The 16,856-nt window shown below is 39.3% G+C and overlaps 1 protein-coding gene across 3 annotated transcripts in view; it reads right to left on the bottom strand.

Moving 5' to 3' along the window:
- Positions 1–916: 916 nt before the first annotated feature.
- Positions 917–16,856, bottom strand: part of fndc3ba (fibronectin type III domain containing 3Ba) — an 86,581-nt gene continuing 70,641 nt past the window's right edge. For all 3 annotated transcript variants that reach the window (XM_085256974.1, XM_085256975.1, XM_085256976.1), the window contains 5 exons: positions 16,440–16,720; positions 13,301–13,519; positions 9,359–9,525; positions 7,652–7,779; positions 917–5,499 (listed from right to left, as the gene is read on the bottom strand). In XM_085256974.1, the coding sequence (XP_085113100.1) occupies positions 5,188–5,499; positions 7,652–7,779; positions 9,359–9,525; positions 13,301–13,519; positions 16,440–16,720 (1,107 nt within the window). In that variant the 3' untranslated portion in view covers positions 917–5,187. The remainder of the gene's footprint in view (positions 5,500–7,651; positions 7,780–9,358; positions 9,526–13,300; positions 13,520–16,439; positions 16,721–16,856) is intronic.

Raw genomic sequence — 16,856 nt, 5'->3', positions numbered from 1 at the left:
AGCTATCAATTTTGACCCAAACATTTGAAAGCCACAAAGTGACACTTTTTGTTTTGTTTCTCGGGAATCTTTGGAAAAAGGTTCCTGCATTAAAAATGTGAAAACTGGAACACCCGACAGTGAAATCCTACCACTTCCAGTCACTAGACTTATACCATATTAACCTATAGAATGGTATTGTTCAACAAAAGCTACTGCAGTGCACTTAAAAAAAGGATTTGTAGTTTGACTAGGAAAATAAATGTTTGATTTTCTTTCATAAATGTAATCTATGGTCTTTTTGTTAAGACAAAAAGACTAATGTTCCTCTGATGCCCTTGGATTGCCTGTGATTGAGGAATATTGACCTTGCAGTGCTGCAGTTTCTGTCCGGCTGCTTTCAGGGCCAGCAGGGCATAAAGTCTGTGATTTAGTCTTGTCACAGCTTTCTGGTTAAACAGTATTAAGGCCACCAGAGAGTAAATCTCAACATGACAAACCTTCACAGACACACATTTACACTCACCTCAAATCCTTGAACCCTAAGTGACAAATTAAAGGCAAAAACTATTATATTAATGATTTGCGGTGAAATTTCAAATGAATTACAGTGCTCGTAAGATGAGCTCTCCAGCTGAGTAATTCTAATTTAAACCCTAATATTATAAATATTGATTATCAGTCCTCTATGTTTACAACAGTACACAAAGATGATGCAGATGAAATGACAATAATGACCCTCTTATTAAATCTGAAAGATACAAATCAATACTGCCACAGAGAATGTCAGAAGTGTGTTTATACTTGTTTCTCCACCCTATATTGATGTATTCAGCTGGTTTGGGAAGTCCTATCCAAAAAAAGAACAAACCAACAAACTGCAGAGCATCATTGTGTTGAAGCGTAATGTTGATATTCAATAAACAGTGCAATTAAAGACAGAAAAAAATTAAAACATTTATTGGGCATAAATATATTATATATACGCTACCGATACAGTTACGTCTTACATACATAGGGTAGTATTTGCAAAAATCTATACATTAAAATTGATATGGCAGTTTCTTTTATATAATGCATATGAAATTGTCTAACATTTACAATACAAGAAGAAATGCATGAATTTCTTTTTTTCCTCAATTCGTAGACCATGACAACGTTGGAATGTTTATTTTTTAATTGTGAGGTAAAAATATGTTTCTGTTTTTGTCTTACTTAAAAAATAGTTAAATACCTGTGAGTCTCTGTATGTTTGTCAAATCGCCAATCTCTCAGTCAAAATCTCTACATGTACAAAACATTCAAAAAAAAAAATGATCAGAAGGCACAGACGTGGGGTTGCTGGGCAAAACATTGTCTCTCACTCTTGACATACCCGCCAAATGTACAGGACCTGCAGGGTGGTGAGTAGGGAGGCTGGGGTTCTATAAAATCACCTGTATTTGAGGGGAAAAAACGCAAAAAAAACCCCCAACAATGCACATCAAGGGAGTACCCTGCCCACAAACACAGTGCCTTTTTGTTAACACTGTGCTAACCTTGGACTATTTAACACTAGCATAACTGGCCTGACAATGACCATACACCAAGCAAACCTCTGCTCTTCCACTGGGGAATTAAGGCTTAAAAGGGGGTAGTGTTGGGCAACATAACATCAGGAGTTTAAGGAAAGGACACCTCACAAGTCACCTGTCAATTACAATGCAACAGGCAGACACAAGATGAACACATCAGACAAAGGCACCATACTCCCTATAAACTTTCCTTTCTTTGTGGCTGCACTGTGCATTCTGCAGAGAGCGCCCCAGTAATGCCAATGTCACAGTGATGCCAATAACAGAATAATGCCAATAAAAGTAACAGACAGTGTTGGCAGTAGAGTTTGGAATAGAGCAAAGGATCGCGTTCCCTATCGCTCATATTTACCTCATCAAGCCTAATGCTTGGCATAAAAAAGTGCTTCAACTCTGTTAGTCATAATGAATTTACCGTCTTCTTCTATAGCTCTATAGATATCTCTGTATATCATCTCTTAGCAATGTACGGACACAAAAAAGCTCACTACTGTTATACCAGCACAAGCCTGAAAAAGGATTTATCAATATTATTATTTTCATCATCTGCCGGAAACCATCGTATGATTGTTTTTGCTTTCTTTACCTTTCAGTGTGAAATCAGGTTGTGTAAAAATTAAAAAACGGGAAAAAAACTCCACCGAAAGGGGCTACACATTTCATAATGGCACATTTTGCTTTACAAAACAAAACAATAAAAGATAATATGAAAAGAAGAAATATCACAGATCAAGTTAATGTTTTTTTTTCCTTTAGAAAGAATAATGATAATAGTCGTAATGCTGTGTCGCTGCAGAAGAACATCTCAGAACCCTTTAGACGATTCAAAACGCAACAACTAGTGGACATAAAAAGTTTGCACTTTGGCATTAAAACAGTAAAAATAGATATCAGAAGCTTCATTATAACACTAATCAGAACAAAAGCCAAAGGCAGCAACGTTTATCCCAAAACAGATGACTTGAATTGACCATAAGACCTGGCTTGCTACATGTTTCTCTAAGCGTTTCAAGAACTGCTTGCCTGTGCACAGCCAAAACAGGAAATGTAAAAAATAAAATAAAATAAAATAAAAATACATAGGCAATTTGGTTAAATGTTTGAAACGGCAATGATAACTGCAATTCATGGACTGATGAGCTACAGGTTCCCAACAGCTGTAAGAAAAATACTTAAAGGGTTACTGAGATAAGGAATGCTGGCCTTAATCATACAATCTAACATACATCCATTAAAACAAAAGAAAAAAAAACATGCTACAAGAAAAAATTAGTATATAACTACACTTGTCTCTTAATCTTTTAACAATAAATAAATGAAGATTGCACTGTAATTGGCATGTAAAGTACTGTATGCAAATATATAGTATAAATAAAACCTAGAAAAGAACTCTACCTTTACTTTCCCACCAACTTTGGCAAAGGTTTTTTAAGCTAGTAAACCACTTTACTTACTGACACAAACAGGAGCAAGGCACAGCACAGACAGAGCACAAGATACAGCATCAAAAATGAGAGAACAAAGGGAAGGAAGAGAGAAAAAAAGAAGAAAAGAAGCTAAAATGATAAATTATCATGATGACAGCAATAGGGATGACAAGATTAGATCTCCCCTCTGTGAGGCCTTATCCCTGAGGTACATTACAGGCTGCCAATCAGAGCTAATCATTACCTCCGTCTCCCATCCAATCCCTTTTACTCCCTGCACCCCATCCGACAAACATGTCACACATTAATTACGCAGGTCAGGGTGACTTCTTTGGATTATCGGGGCATGTATTGGGTTGTACCTTGGCTTTGTTGCTTCGGGTTGGGGTTAAAAAGGGTTTTGGGGACTTGGGTGGGAGGTGAGGGGCTGTTATGTGTGTTAGAATGCCCTGTTCTGATGAGTTGTGTCCTGTCAAAGGCTTGTTTGGTTAGTGAACATTAGTTCAAGTCCTCAGAGAACATGTCCGTCTGAGGAGAGACCACAGACTTGCTACTGCTCTGATTACATATCAATAAAGCACCTTTTAATAGAGAGAGCGAGAGAGAAGAGAGGGAAAGTGAGAGTAGTGCATGGGCAGACAGATGGGATGGATCGAAAGCAAGAGAAAAGTGGCCAGAGCAAAAAGGGTAATTACAGATAATCACGGGTGGGAAATGAGAAAAGAGGAGAATAGACTTTAAATGCATCAATTGACAGGCTAGCCGGAAGGAGAAACAGCTTTAGCATTGCTCTGGCTGGCTAATTCTTAGTGGGGGCTAAAGCACAAGCTAACTCCTAATGGCTTTCCTAGTTAACACCCATACAGCTCTGAGAAGGCCGGTTAGCTGGCAGACTGTTAGCACCTCTGGGTCAGTGGAGCTACGTACATATCGCTAGTAAAGCTACAGATAAATAGGCTGGAGCAATGGTATTTGAGATGGTAGATTAAAGAAGAACTGACCAATGGCCCAAAATATGCTCAGCCCAGCCCTTTCCTTGTCTGCTGCAGCCGATCACAACCACAGCCCGGCTCCCCAAAGCCAGTTTAAGCCTCACAAACCAATACCTTCAAGGGCTCATATTCTGAACCAAGACAAGTGTTTAAGGGCTCCTTCAACTAAATGTGCAAGCTGCTGAGCTGACCTCAGAGCTGCCGTCTATGAGCACCTAGAGTCCACTATTCCCCCTTTTACACTGTACTTCAGACCTTACATTGCCATCACTTATATTACATCAATTTATAGCATCATAGTATTTGCTATAATATACATATCTATATATAGAGTTCATATATTAGATTACTGGTTTTCCATTCTTTTGTAGATATAATAAAATCAAAGGATAGCAGCATCTTAAACCATACATGGATTGCATCACTTTGGTAGCGGAAAGAGTGAATGAGTGAATGTAAAAAGCTAAGCAGATATGTGATTTACTTCTTAGGATGAAATGTCTTTCTCATTGTCATTGCATTAGTGTAATTGGATATGTGTGCAAGGTTATGCATGTAAGTCTGCACCTTTGTCTGTGCACTGGGTATTTGTCAGTCTGCATGTGAGAATGGGTGCAGATTGCGTGAAATGTCTGACAGCCTGTAGAGTTGTAACAAACTGGGTAAGTAAGAACAACTAAAGCTTTGAAGGCCTACACTGGAATATGGCTGAATGAATAAAGACTACAGCAAAGAAAATGCAAATTAAACACTGAAAAATAAACCAAAAAAGTAAGGCAATGACCATCAAGAAATATATGTTCTCTAAGTGAATATGTTTTAAAAAGATACAAAATAAAAACATGCAAGTCAGTCTGGAGAGCAACTGTTTTGCTCACAGCTATTTTAAGGCTTGATTATCAGCTTTCTTTCCCAAACGAGGTACAACTCAGACAAGGCTTCCCTCGACAGAAATCCTTAACAAATGAGACGGACAATGGTATGAAGACAACAGAGACGGAGAGGGAAAAAGTCCAAGGTGAGTGAAGGCAAAAGACAACAGGAACAAGGTGGGAAAAGCCTGAATCAAAAAATAACCAAAAAAAATCATAGATAGCGTTGAATGTACATCTCAAGTGTTTGTTTTGATTTCATTCGGTTCTTTCATAGATGTTTTTTAAAGTTTTTTTTTCTGCGATTTTGCTTTCTCTTTCTATCCTATAATTAAAAATTCCCTCACTTCATGAAGAAGTACTGTAGCAAGCAGGCCATGAGGATGGAGAAGCCTGCAAACACACACACAATCAGCGCCGCAAAGCGCTCGTCGCTCGAGATCAGGCCCGCTCCTTTGCTTGCTTCCACGGCACACTGCTCTCCTGATGATGCTGCCTCCTGGCGACGCAGCGTGAACAAAGAGGAAGGGCTCAGTGGTCCACACAGCTCCTGGCACGTATCCTGGCAACGGCGGCAGGCACCCACACGGAAACGGTAGTCTGTGTTGCTCTGGAGACCGGAGATTTGAAACACACCCTCCTCTCCCTTGAAAACCTTTGAAGGCAGGAAAGAGGTGAAAAAAGTTTTACAGCTGACTTGGATAAGAAAGACATTTTAAGAAAGAAATAAGATAAGCGCAAAGGACGCAGATTTTCATCCAACTAAAAAGCATAACATGCTCCTGAGTGAAATCATTTTAGCTAGAAAACAGACATGCATGCTCACGTAAACTCATATTTTATTCAAAGAACACAGAAAAACAAAACAAATTAGATGTTTAAACTGTGAAAATTTTAAGAAATTTGGAATTTAATGGTAGCAACATTTAATCCTCTTTTACCAACTTAGTAGATTTGTTGCTCAATTTTTGGGAGAGGAATGTTCTTCCTATCATTCTTATTTGATGGGTTTCTAGGTGTGCAACAGTCCTCATTAAGGTCTTCTTTGGTGTATTTTGTTTCTCATGATGTGCCAGACGTTTTCAGCTGGTGAAAGGTCTGGTGAAGAGGCAGGCCAGTTCAGCACCCGGACTCTTCTACAAGAAGCTGTCCAGGAGACATCTTTTTAATGACCACCCTTAAAAAGATGTCTCCTGGATGGGAGCATATGTTGCTCTAAAACCTATATATACACCTTTCAGCATTAATGTTGTCTTTCCAGATGAGCAAAGTGCCAGTTTCCCTAGGCATTATTGGGCTCCCATACCCTCAGGCATACAGGATTTTGAACTAAGCGCTGATAACAAGCCAAATGGTCCCTCGCTTCTGTAGTGTGGAGGACGTATCATAGTATCATTCAAGTTTCCTGAAAAGAATTTCAAATTTGTCCTCCCACAGAACAGTTTTCTACTTTCATGTTAACAACATTTTTACATTTTGCTTTTTCTTTGCACGATAGAGTTTTAATCTGCATTGGAACTGTGTTCACAATGATTTCTGGAAGAGTTCCTGAGTCCTTACAGTGTAATTGATGTTACTGCAGTGCTGCTTGAGAGCCGAAAGATCACAGGCGAGGATCACACCGAGATTCTCCAGATTCTCAGAATCATTTCAAGATATTATGTACTGTAGATGATTGGATACTAAAAGTTTTCACCATTTTATATTGAAGAACATTATTATGAAACTGTTCCACGATTTGATGATGCGTTTTTTTTGTTTTGTTTTTTTTGGGGGGGAGGGGGTGTATTCGCAGACTGGTGAATTCTCCTTCTAGCTTTGCTTCTGAGAAACTCTGCCCCTCTAAGATGTCATGTTACTGACATTTTGCCAATAAACCTAACTAGTTGCAAAATGTTCCTCCGGCTGTTTCTTTTTAGCACCACTTAGTTTTTTCGGTCTTTTGTTATCTCCACCCAACTCTTTTGAGACCTGTTGCTGCCGTCAACTTCAAAATGAACTAATATTTTTTGATGAAATAGTAAAATGTCTCCGTTTAAAATTTCATGTCTCCTATGTTCTATTGTGATTAAAAAACATGTTTAAGACATTTAAATGACCGCCTTGTGTTTTTCTTTGCATTTTACAGGGTAGAGTTTCTTTGGAATTGAACTTGTAGAAAGGTAAGTGGTGTTTGTGTCAAAGGAGAATGTGTGTAGACAAAAAACACCATTTAATTTTTAGTGCTGCAGTAGAAGAAATGGTTTGATAAAGGTGCACTGAACTTTAGCTGTTAGACTCTCAAACTGACGAGAGGTAAATATAACTGAGTGCATTTACTGGTCTTCTCATAAAGAAATAAAAAAACCCAACAAAAATAAGGAAAAACAACCCCCCCAAAAAAGAACACAAAATGTTAAAAGCAGCATCTGATAACATATGTCTGCACAGGTTTTATCTACTTATGAGAGTGCAGTTCTTCCCACCAACCATTCTGTAATTCAATAACAGAAGTTGAAATGGCCCTGAAGACAAATAACTTTTTGTCTACCTGCCTGCCCACCGCTGCAGCTGTGAGCAATCAAATCCTATATTTCCAGGTGCAGCAGACTCTTCCTGAGATACTTCTGTTTTGTAATTTTCATTAAAAGTATTTAATACCTCTCAGCAGGGGGGATGTATATGAGGGAAGTGTTCACACATGGGTATTTTACTCTTCTATCAAATGTCAAAAGAAAATTGAATTAATTAATTCCAGCAGCTTCCTAGTGTTTAGATGAACTGGACAGCTCTCATGTAAGACCCGTTTACATGTGTGTGTTACAAACCTGTTTGTATTCTGACTCACGTCCCACCAGCACCTGGAGCACATAGCTCACAGGGTCCCCCCTCATTGGTGGAATAGTTTCCCATGTTATCTCACACATGTTCCCCTCCAGCTGGTGCACTCTGGGAGCTGTTGGAATTAATAATAACAAATCATTATCTCATATACATGACTGCATATCGTTAAAAGACGCTTGCAAACAGATGAAGAGTATAATTAGAACACCATCTCTTGTGAAGTCAAGAAATGGTGTTTATCATTTTACAACATTTAAAATGTTGTAAATGGCCTGCATTTGTATAGCGCTTTTCTAGTCCCTAAGGACCCCAAAGCGCTTCACACTACATTCAGTCATTCACCCATTCACACACTGGCGATGGCAAGCTACATTGTAGCCACAGCTGCCCTGGGACGCACTGACAGAGGTTGTAAACAGTAAAGTGTAGATAAACTCACAGTTCAGTGATTTGCCAAACACTTAAAGCCTATATTTAACTGAAAACATTAAGAAGATAACTTATCCAGAGCTAAAACTTGATTCAGCATATAGAAAAAGTGGTATAAAACTGGGTATAAAAAGAGCATACCCAAGAAGGTTCATTCTTCCGTGAAACAGTGCAGCAAAACACTTATGATTGAAGAACAACATTTTTCAATATGGAACTGCAACGACTTTGGGGATATTATAATGTATAATAGAAAAAATACATCATATAAATGTAAGGCTTATCTTAGGGCCAATGTTCATTTAGGATGAACTAAAACAAAGCAGAAGAAACAACTGAAATCTATCAATCAAAAATAGGAAACTGAGAAACATATATATGAATATAAATAGTGAACATCAGCTACAACAAAGTGAGTCATGAAATTCATTTTGTTTTTCAGTTGTAACATTTGTTATGCACTGCAATCAAATCCTTGGGGATTAATGTCATTTTACACTGTAAATTACAATGTTAACAACAACGATGTCATTTTGACTGCAATAAACTGCTGCATTAAATACAAAACACATTTTACTAACTGCTTTGATAACCAAGTATCTATATGTTGATTCATCTCAACATCACCTGCTCTTTATAGTTTCAAATGAATGCCTGACCCTTTTAGATGGCGTACACTGCTATGAGCTTTACAGAAGCTATTCGGTCCCTCGAGTGGGTTTATGGATATATCAATGCTATGCGGCACAGCTACCATCATACTTTGTAGATATATCCAGAGAGGTTACCCCTTACTGCAATTATTGGAGCTGTAATAAGCCACCCCCTCTCTTACAGTAACAATCAGATGCTGGAGGCAATAATCAGGCAGGCGACAGTAAAATTCATCACTAAAAGCCAAAAACAGATGCATTTGTTGCATGCGTAAAGCTTGATTTAATCCACGTAGAAGTGGCAAACATTACTGTATGCATGGATACTCGTGCACTGGTGTGTTTGCGTTGCTCTGCCATCATATGTGAAATTGAGCTGACACTGGTGGACTGGTAGGACATCTTCACATGATCTGACCCCTGAAGATATTTAAAGTTAGATTTACCTAAATAGAGGACTGTGCGTTTTAATATGTCTGATAATTCCCCACTAATATCCCTACGGCACAACTGTACGATCTGAAAAGGCAGCTGGTGTATAGCTAGTGATGAAGACAGGACTTCTTTGTGTGAAATGTGTTTGTGCACAAAGACATTTTTTCGGTTTACCTTTCAGGGCAGGGGGTATAGACTTGGTGGTGCAGAACGTATGCGTGTCAGAAAAAGGACCCTCCCCAGCATCACTGATGGCCTGTATTCTGAAGCTGTAGCTGCTGGACTCGGTCAATCGCTGAACCTTGTAGGTGTGGCTGGGACCACGGTAGATTGTCACAAACCTAAACAGGGAACATAATGAAGAAGGAGAAATAAACAATAAGATGTAAATCTAAAAAAATTTTTTAAAAAGGAAGGACGGTTCAATGTGAGGGAGCACTGACAGGCCTAGGCATGAAGGATCACTCCATCAGAGATAAAGGAGAAATGGTGAAGGGAAGTGAAGGTGATGGTGTTATGAATGGGTATAAGAAGGGAAGAGTTATGATAATAGAGAAAAACATGGTTAAACATCCATCCATCTATCCATCTAATTCAAGGTTGTTGGGGGCTGGAGCCGATCCCAGCTGTCAATACGGCTGAGGCAGGTTACAGCCTGATCATGTTGCCATCTTATTGCAGAGCACGGTCAAACAAGAACAGTAAAAAGTAAGGCACAAACACTTAGATACCCACTAATCACTAACTTAGTTATAAGGACTGATAGACCATGTTTGTGACTTGATATAGTTTAACTCAGCACAGCAGGCGTCACAAGAAAAATGATGAGCAGCTCAGCGGTGAATGTGAATATTTTAACACAATTATAAGTTAACCTGAGGTAAGATTAACTTCAGAAATAAAATGTGGGGACCTTGAAAAGCAAGAGGAGCAGCAGAAGAAAAGAAAGCACCTTAAAAAAAAAGATAGAGATGATTGATGAACACGCAGGACAAACAGTGGCAGGCTATAGTCACAAATCTGATGAAAATGAGCACCAAAAGCATTCCTGGCTGGCTCGATGGACAGATTCATGGAGTGGGAGAGATAAAAGCAGGAAAAGTCTGGGAGATAAGTGAATGTGAGCCGAAGAGGGGTTATTTATCTCAGCAATCAGCTTTGCAGCAAAATAAGGTAAATGTCTAGGTGGCAAAGGAAGCCATGAAGCAGAGGAATGAGAAAAGAAAGACAAAGGGAAATGGTTAATGAACAAGAGAAGAGGCAGTAATAGAAGAGTAAAGTCGCAGGAGGATGCAAGGGAGAGAGAAGTTAAAGCAGAAGGATAGGTGATTGAGAATTAAAGGAGATGATGATAATGTTGAAGAGAGAAAAGAGAGTGCGAGACAAAGAGGAGAGGAGAGAGGTCACGGTTTAGTGGAAAGCTATAACTCCAGATGAGCTCTTTATGTAGCTGCACTACAGAAGTGATGTGTTTCTCTGGCTGATATATGATGTTATTAAACCTTGGCCTTACTGGTGGGCCATACAGTTAACACGTGCAGCGATCAACTGCATGGCTTAAAAAAAACAAACAACTAATGCATTAACTTTTCCATCATCAGGAGCTATGACCTCTTCGCAGTCGACCAGACATAAATGGTAAGATATCAAAATAATTAACATTTAGCACAGCACAAACAAACAATAAATACCCTTGCACAAAAAAATCACTAGGACATAGTTAATGAGATGAATTGCCCTGGTGCTGACCAAAAGCTGACCAATTAACTACAACATGGCAGAGCAGAGGGCAGGATGAGAGAGGTCAGAATGTAATGAAACAATCTGTTATTGTTCTACTGCAGACGTCATCGTGTAAGAAGAATAAAGCCCTTGAACTACACTGCCCTGTGTTGTCATGACATTCTTGCAACTCTCAGATTTGACACAAGGCATGTCAGTGGGTAACATGGATGAGAAGAGGGAGAAATGAATGGAGCACAGGAAACAAGTGAAAATAAAAAGCCCTGACTCAGGGAGGACAGCGCATGAGCAACAAGTCTGCAAACAGGGAGATAAGAAAAAGAAAAATTAGTCTGAGCAAGCAAGGGAAAGGAGGATGGGAAGGTACAAGGATGAGAAATAAATAATGGCAACAATAATGGGAACCGGAGAACACTTTCTTTATCATCATAAAATAGAGGAATGCTTGGGTTTACTGAAAAATAAAGGAAGGGTAAAAAATGCCAATGCAGGGGAAATAATTCCTGAAAGGAAGCACACATTCATTGTCAGAATCTCCACATTCGCAGTCACCTGTCTAACAATAAACCCCGATTAATAAACATGAATTAAATCAGAGGACAGCAAGAGACAGAGGAGGGGAGGAGTCAAGGTCAAAAACATAAGTGTAATATCAGAAATGATATTTGCACAGATTATTGCTGGCTATTCAATATGTTTGTTTACAAAGCTAAATACTTCAAGATTTCATTAGTTCCCTGCTTTCAATGTGCCCTTCCAATCTCGCTTATTATGTCAGCAGTGAAGCTTCTGGTTGCCATGGCTAACTCATACTAAAAAATAAAAACCCTTCTAATTCATTTTAACAGAGCGTGATGAGAAAGAAAAGGGGAAAGCAGAGCAGCGTAGGAGGAGTGCCCTGTAAATCTTCTACGTCCATTCTTAATTTTATATGCCTTTGCACACAAATACACAGTGTACAAGAAACTGTGATGCACCACTAACCACTTATACCACCTTTTTTTAAAAACACATTTAAAATATAGATGCCAGTGATCGCAAGGTACCCTCCCCACACACTGCTCCCCGAGAGCTGCACTGGTGGCTGCCCACTGCCTCACTGGGTGAATGGGTTAAATGCAGAAAAGTATTTTCCCTATGGGGACTAACACATACACATTCTTTCATTTAAATGAGCCACTCCTCATCCCTAAGTCTACAGCATAAACACTTGGGGAAAAAAAAGACAAATTAACCTTGAGTTTAGTTGCCAACTATGTTTAATACTCCAACTCCTATAACTTCATCGGGTGCATACAGACACATGCATAATATACCTAACTGCATCCAAGTGTGATTACAAAGAAAGAAAAATGTACATAAATATGCACAAACATTACTGTGGCAGTTAGAAAAGGATAAACAAAACTGTGAAAGCTGTTTGCATTTGGTATGGCAGAGAGCGATCGCATACCTCTATGTTTGTTTATGTGTATGTGTGTCACAGAAGCTAACAGACCACAGCCTGCCAGTTAGGGACCCATCTGTCAGTTATGGTACCCATTCCAAGGGTGTCAAGGTGCCAGCTTGATACAGCCAACCCTTAATTCAAACACTGATAAGGGCCAACCAGAAGGATAAAGGAGGGAGCTAAACAAACTGACAGTTGGGCAGACGGGCTGGTGCGATGCATTACAGATACTCTTAGCTCTAGCTACTTGCAAAAATTCCCTCCTCCTGAACTTTTTTTGCCCCCAGATGTGTATTTGACTCCCTGTCCATGATTATTTTCCATCCTCTCCTCCTCAGTCTGCTAACACTATCTTTCCATTTCTCTTTTTATCGCTGCTGTCTGACCAGTCAATTCAATGAAGGCTTGATTGTTGGGGGCTGCATCCCTGCTGTGTCCAGCTCCACTCAACATGACTACTCCCAGGTACATCTAGTTACTGCACACAGAGGAAAAGGCACAGATCCCCACAAGTACCTTTAATGTTAAATGCACACACTCCCTCGGCTCCCCTCAGCTGCTCTGGTTTTGTCCTCCTAGTATTTGTGTGTTCTTCTCAATGATGTGCATATTTTTAACCTGGGTTCTAATTTGATCAATTGACTAGTTATAGGGTGAGAAGTCCTCTGAGGGCAACATCATAGTTTCAATCCCTTGTTACACATGAGGTTCCATAGATAAATGCAGACTATCGTTCTGTCTATTGCTGTCATAGAGACAGGATTAGTAGGTTAATTCGGTGTTCCACTTTTTGTTTATAAATGGGTAAATATAAGCTTCAAGTCCAAGATTTTAATGTGTTGTTTAAATAAGCTGGACTCAGCCCATTCCCTCAAGTAAACAATGATGATGGAGCAGTATAAACTGGTCCATGTATACTCCACCTGTGGTTCTTGTCCTCCATCTGTAGTGTGTAGACCATGTCATCAGCAAGCAGAGCACGTGTGTGGCTGGTGTTTTCGCCCCACTTGAGCTTCAGGCTTTGAGGGCCAGCCGCTGAGCATTCGAGTGGGGGCGGCGGTGGCGGGAGAGGGCGTGTCCTCGCGATCAGTGGTAAACTGTTGGGACTGGAGCCAATGGCATTCACTGCCTGGATCTGCACACTAAAAATCATGGGAGAGAGCGAGAAAGAGATAGAATTTATTTGTTGAATATTGCACTGTAAAAATGTTTATTATTTTTTTATTATTTATCATCTTATATTGATTGGATTTTTGTGGAAATGCCTCTAGAGATGAGAGCCAAACAAGCCAGCATTTAAATTTTACTTGAGCATGTGTGCACTGATTTAAGATCACAAGCCAAAGTACGTGACCGTGAAAGTGCTGTACCATGCAACCTTGAATACTCTCCATGTATTTGCAGACCTATCTGTCCAATGCTGGACACTAATGTGGTATATTAGCTTTGACCTTGGATGTTTGTGGATCCTTTTGCCTGTTACCATTCTCCTACGTACTCTGCATGATAAGCCTTAAATTTGTCAGACTTCCTGGTCCACATTTTCCCTAAATGTGTACCAAGTTAGGTAACTGCTATCACTGCTACAGGGTGTTTTAGACTATTTGTGCTAAAGAGAGAACTTAAATACTACAATGTATTCCCTAAAACATAATTATAAAGATTATAAATGACAGAGAAACATCATTTTAAGCACATGCATTTGAACTCGTATGCCAAAAATATATGGACTCAACTGGACACAAAGACACACACAGCTGCTAATTAAAGAGAATTGGGAGAAATGGATTTCTGTTTTTCAAACTCCCCTGCCGCCTTTCTTCCAGGAAGCCCCCCCTCTGTTCTTCGCGGTTTTTCTGTCAGTGTCTGATCAGCTTATTAGCATCAATATCAGAGGTCCTCAGCTAGTTGGTATCCTTCTTCTGACATTTAACCACTGATTCTTTGTAACTGCAACCTTTCATTATAATTCATGCAGCTTAGGTAAACATTTTTGTGTTTGTGTCTGTGAGGTAAAGGGCAACATGTATCTATCCAGTGGATAATTAAGGATATGGATAAAAGATAATAAGAGATTGTGAACAACGTAAAGATAAGGCTTAGCTTTTGATGATAGGTGGGGCTACATTTAGATATGATGAGAGTGAACGTGAATGTTTATTTGTTAGCCCTGTGATGGACAGGCAACCTCTTCGTGTTGTACCTTAACAAACTTGCATCTTAGGCTCAGAACAGATGCAGTTTATTTATTTATTTTTAATTTATGATTTATTTTTTTTACACTGTCAAGAGAAAAAAACTAGGGGACAAGTAATTGAATAATCTTGAGACTATAATTTCACCAGTGCAAGAACCTCTGACTGGTAAATTATTTAAATCTCACCTCAATGACTCCAAGAAAATCACTAAAGTGAAAATACACATCTAATTTTAGAGGACAAATTGAACTCTCTCCTTTACTTGAAGTTAAGGTTGACATTGTTGATAATACAGAATGCACCTTCTTTGCACTGCAGCTTTACTTAATGTGTATTCTGTCATTGATGACTAGACCACAAGTATACACTTAAGGGTTTTCTTTGGGGTTTTCTTTTTACTTTAATATGGTTTTGTTATTTATTTGGGGCAAAGATGCAGGAAAGATTTTCAAATCTTGTATTTTGAAGGAAATATTTTAAACTCCATTGACAGAAAATGCAAGTCATCTTAAATCTATATAGATATTTAATTTACAAATATTTAATGTAACTATATTTAATGTTTTATAATTTAGCGTATTGTATTGTTGGCGGGAAAAAACTAAAAACGAATTTCTTTGTTTTAAAAAACAAACATATGTTTCCTTTTTCATCGGTTTAGAACAAAAACTGAAGTCTAAATACTAATACATAACAATAGTGTGTTTAACCTCCAAGCTGCAAAAAAAATTGTACAAATGTGGGTGCGCACACACACAAACAGCCACAAAAACACACAAATGTTTACTGTGGTCCTTTACAAGGCCACACAGTCAAAGAATATCTGAAGTACAATTCCTGTCGTAAATAACAACCAGAGTTATAGCTATTTGGACACACAAAAACTCCCACAGATTCTCTCAAATGCACACAAACACACGCACGGGCTCACACATGTTCTGTCTCACTGGCAGCCATTATGCAACAGAGCACAGTGACACCGGGTCAAAAACAACCTCAGAATGAAAACAATGGTGCGAGATCACCCTGCCTCTGCACATGTCACCTTACCTTGGATAACCTCTCCCTGTTTGTCTTTTTTAATTAGAATTCAAAGAACTTGCTGCACAATCATATGCATGCTCACAAACACAATTACAAGCAATCACAGACAAGCGGGATCACAACAACGCTGTGCATAAAGATGATTAAGGGGCTGTTTACTGCTACTTGAGTACATGTTTGAGATCCAAGCTCATGCAATCATCAAACATTTTACCCCTATTTAAATACAGAATGTGTATAAAAAAATAGATGTAGCCTGCTTGTCTGTATGAAAAGAAGCCAATGCAGAAGCTGTAAAACCTGCATTCTCCAAATGGCCAAAGGAGACAGATTGTGTAAAATGAGCTAATGAACCCGCTTCTTACACCCAATTTATGCTTCAGTGGGAAATTTACATCATAGCCTAAGACATAACTGTAAACCCCTCTGAACCCAATGCCGTAATCTCCAACATAACTTGATGTTGACCTCCCGACAAATCTAACTGTCCTCTATTCTCACTACTTTTCTGCTGTGATTTTTGAATTCATCAGTGATAAAATAGCAATCATCCCCCCAGTATAATAGATAATTATAGGATCACTATAACGAATTATAAATATTAGCAAATTCGTAGAAGGATATCAATGAAACTATTGGAACTGATGTGAGGGAAGGTACAAAGAAGTGGAAAAATTAGAGCGCCAAATATGTTTGCACCAGCATTTTATTTCTTTCTATGGGCTGGCACCGCATATGAAAAAATGGGACACAACCACACGGTAATTAACATGTAATGCACCACACACAAGCATAAATGCTTTGGTTTAGCTATCATTACCTGTATTCACTGTCTGGCTGCAGGCCTGTGACAAGGTGAGTTGTCCGTGAATCCACAGTGATGGTTTGGTCGTCCAGGGTGATGACGTAGGAGGTAATCTCGGCCCCGTTACAGTTTGGCTCCTCCCACTTCAGGTGGAGGCAGGTAGACGGGGAGTGGCCTGTCTCTGAGGAGGTCGGGAGATCCAGGGGGGTAAGGGATGATACCTGGTCAGGATTTGTAGCTGGGGTCTGGAAACTGCTCTGCTCACTATATGGACCAGCACCTGCCTGATTGACCGCCTGAGTGGGAGACACAGAAACACAGAGGGGGTGAGAGAGATTGAAGAGGGGGGGAAACTGCTGTGATTGATAGTGCTGAGATAGAGGATCCCGGTGATAGAACAGAGGTGAGGAGAGGGATAAAAAGAAAGGGATA

The sequence above is a fragment of the Mchenga conophoros genome, linkage group LG19 (genome assembly GCF_057382185.1).
Source record: "Mchenga conophoros isolate Kocher_MC1m ecotype Shallow Benthic linkage group LG19, M_conophoros_male_GT1.1, whole genome shotgun sequence".
Classification (NCBI taxonomy): Eukaryota; Metazoa; Chordata; class Actinopteri; order Cichliformes; family Cichlidae; genus Mchenga; species Mchenga conophoros.
This window is presented reverse-complemented; position numbering and strand designations above follow the sequence as displayed.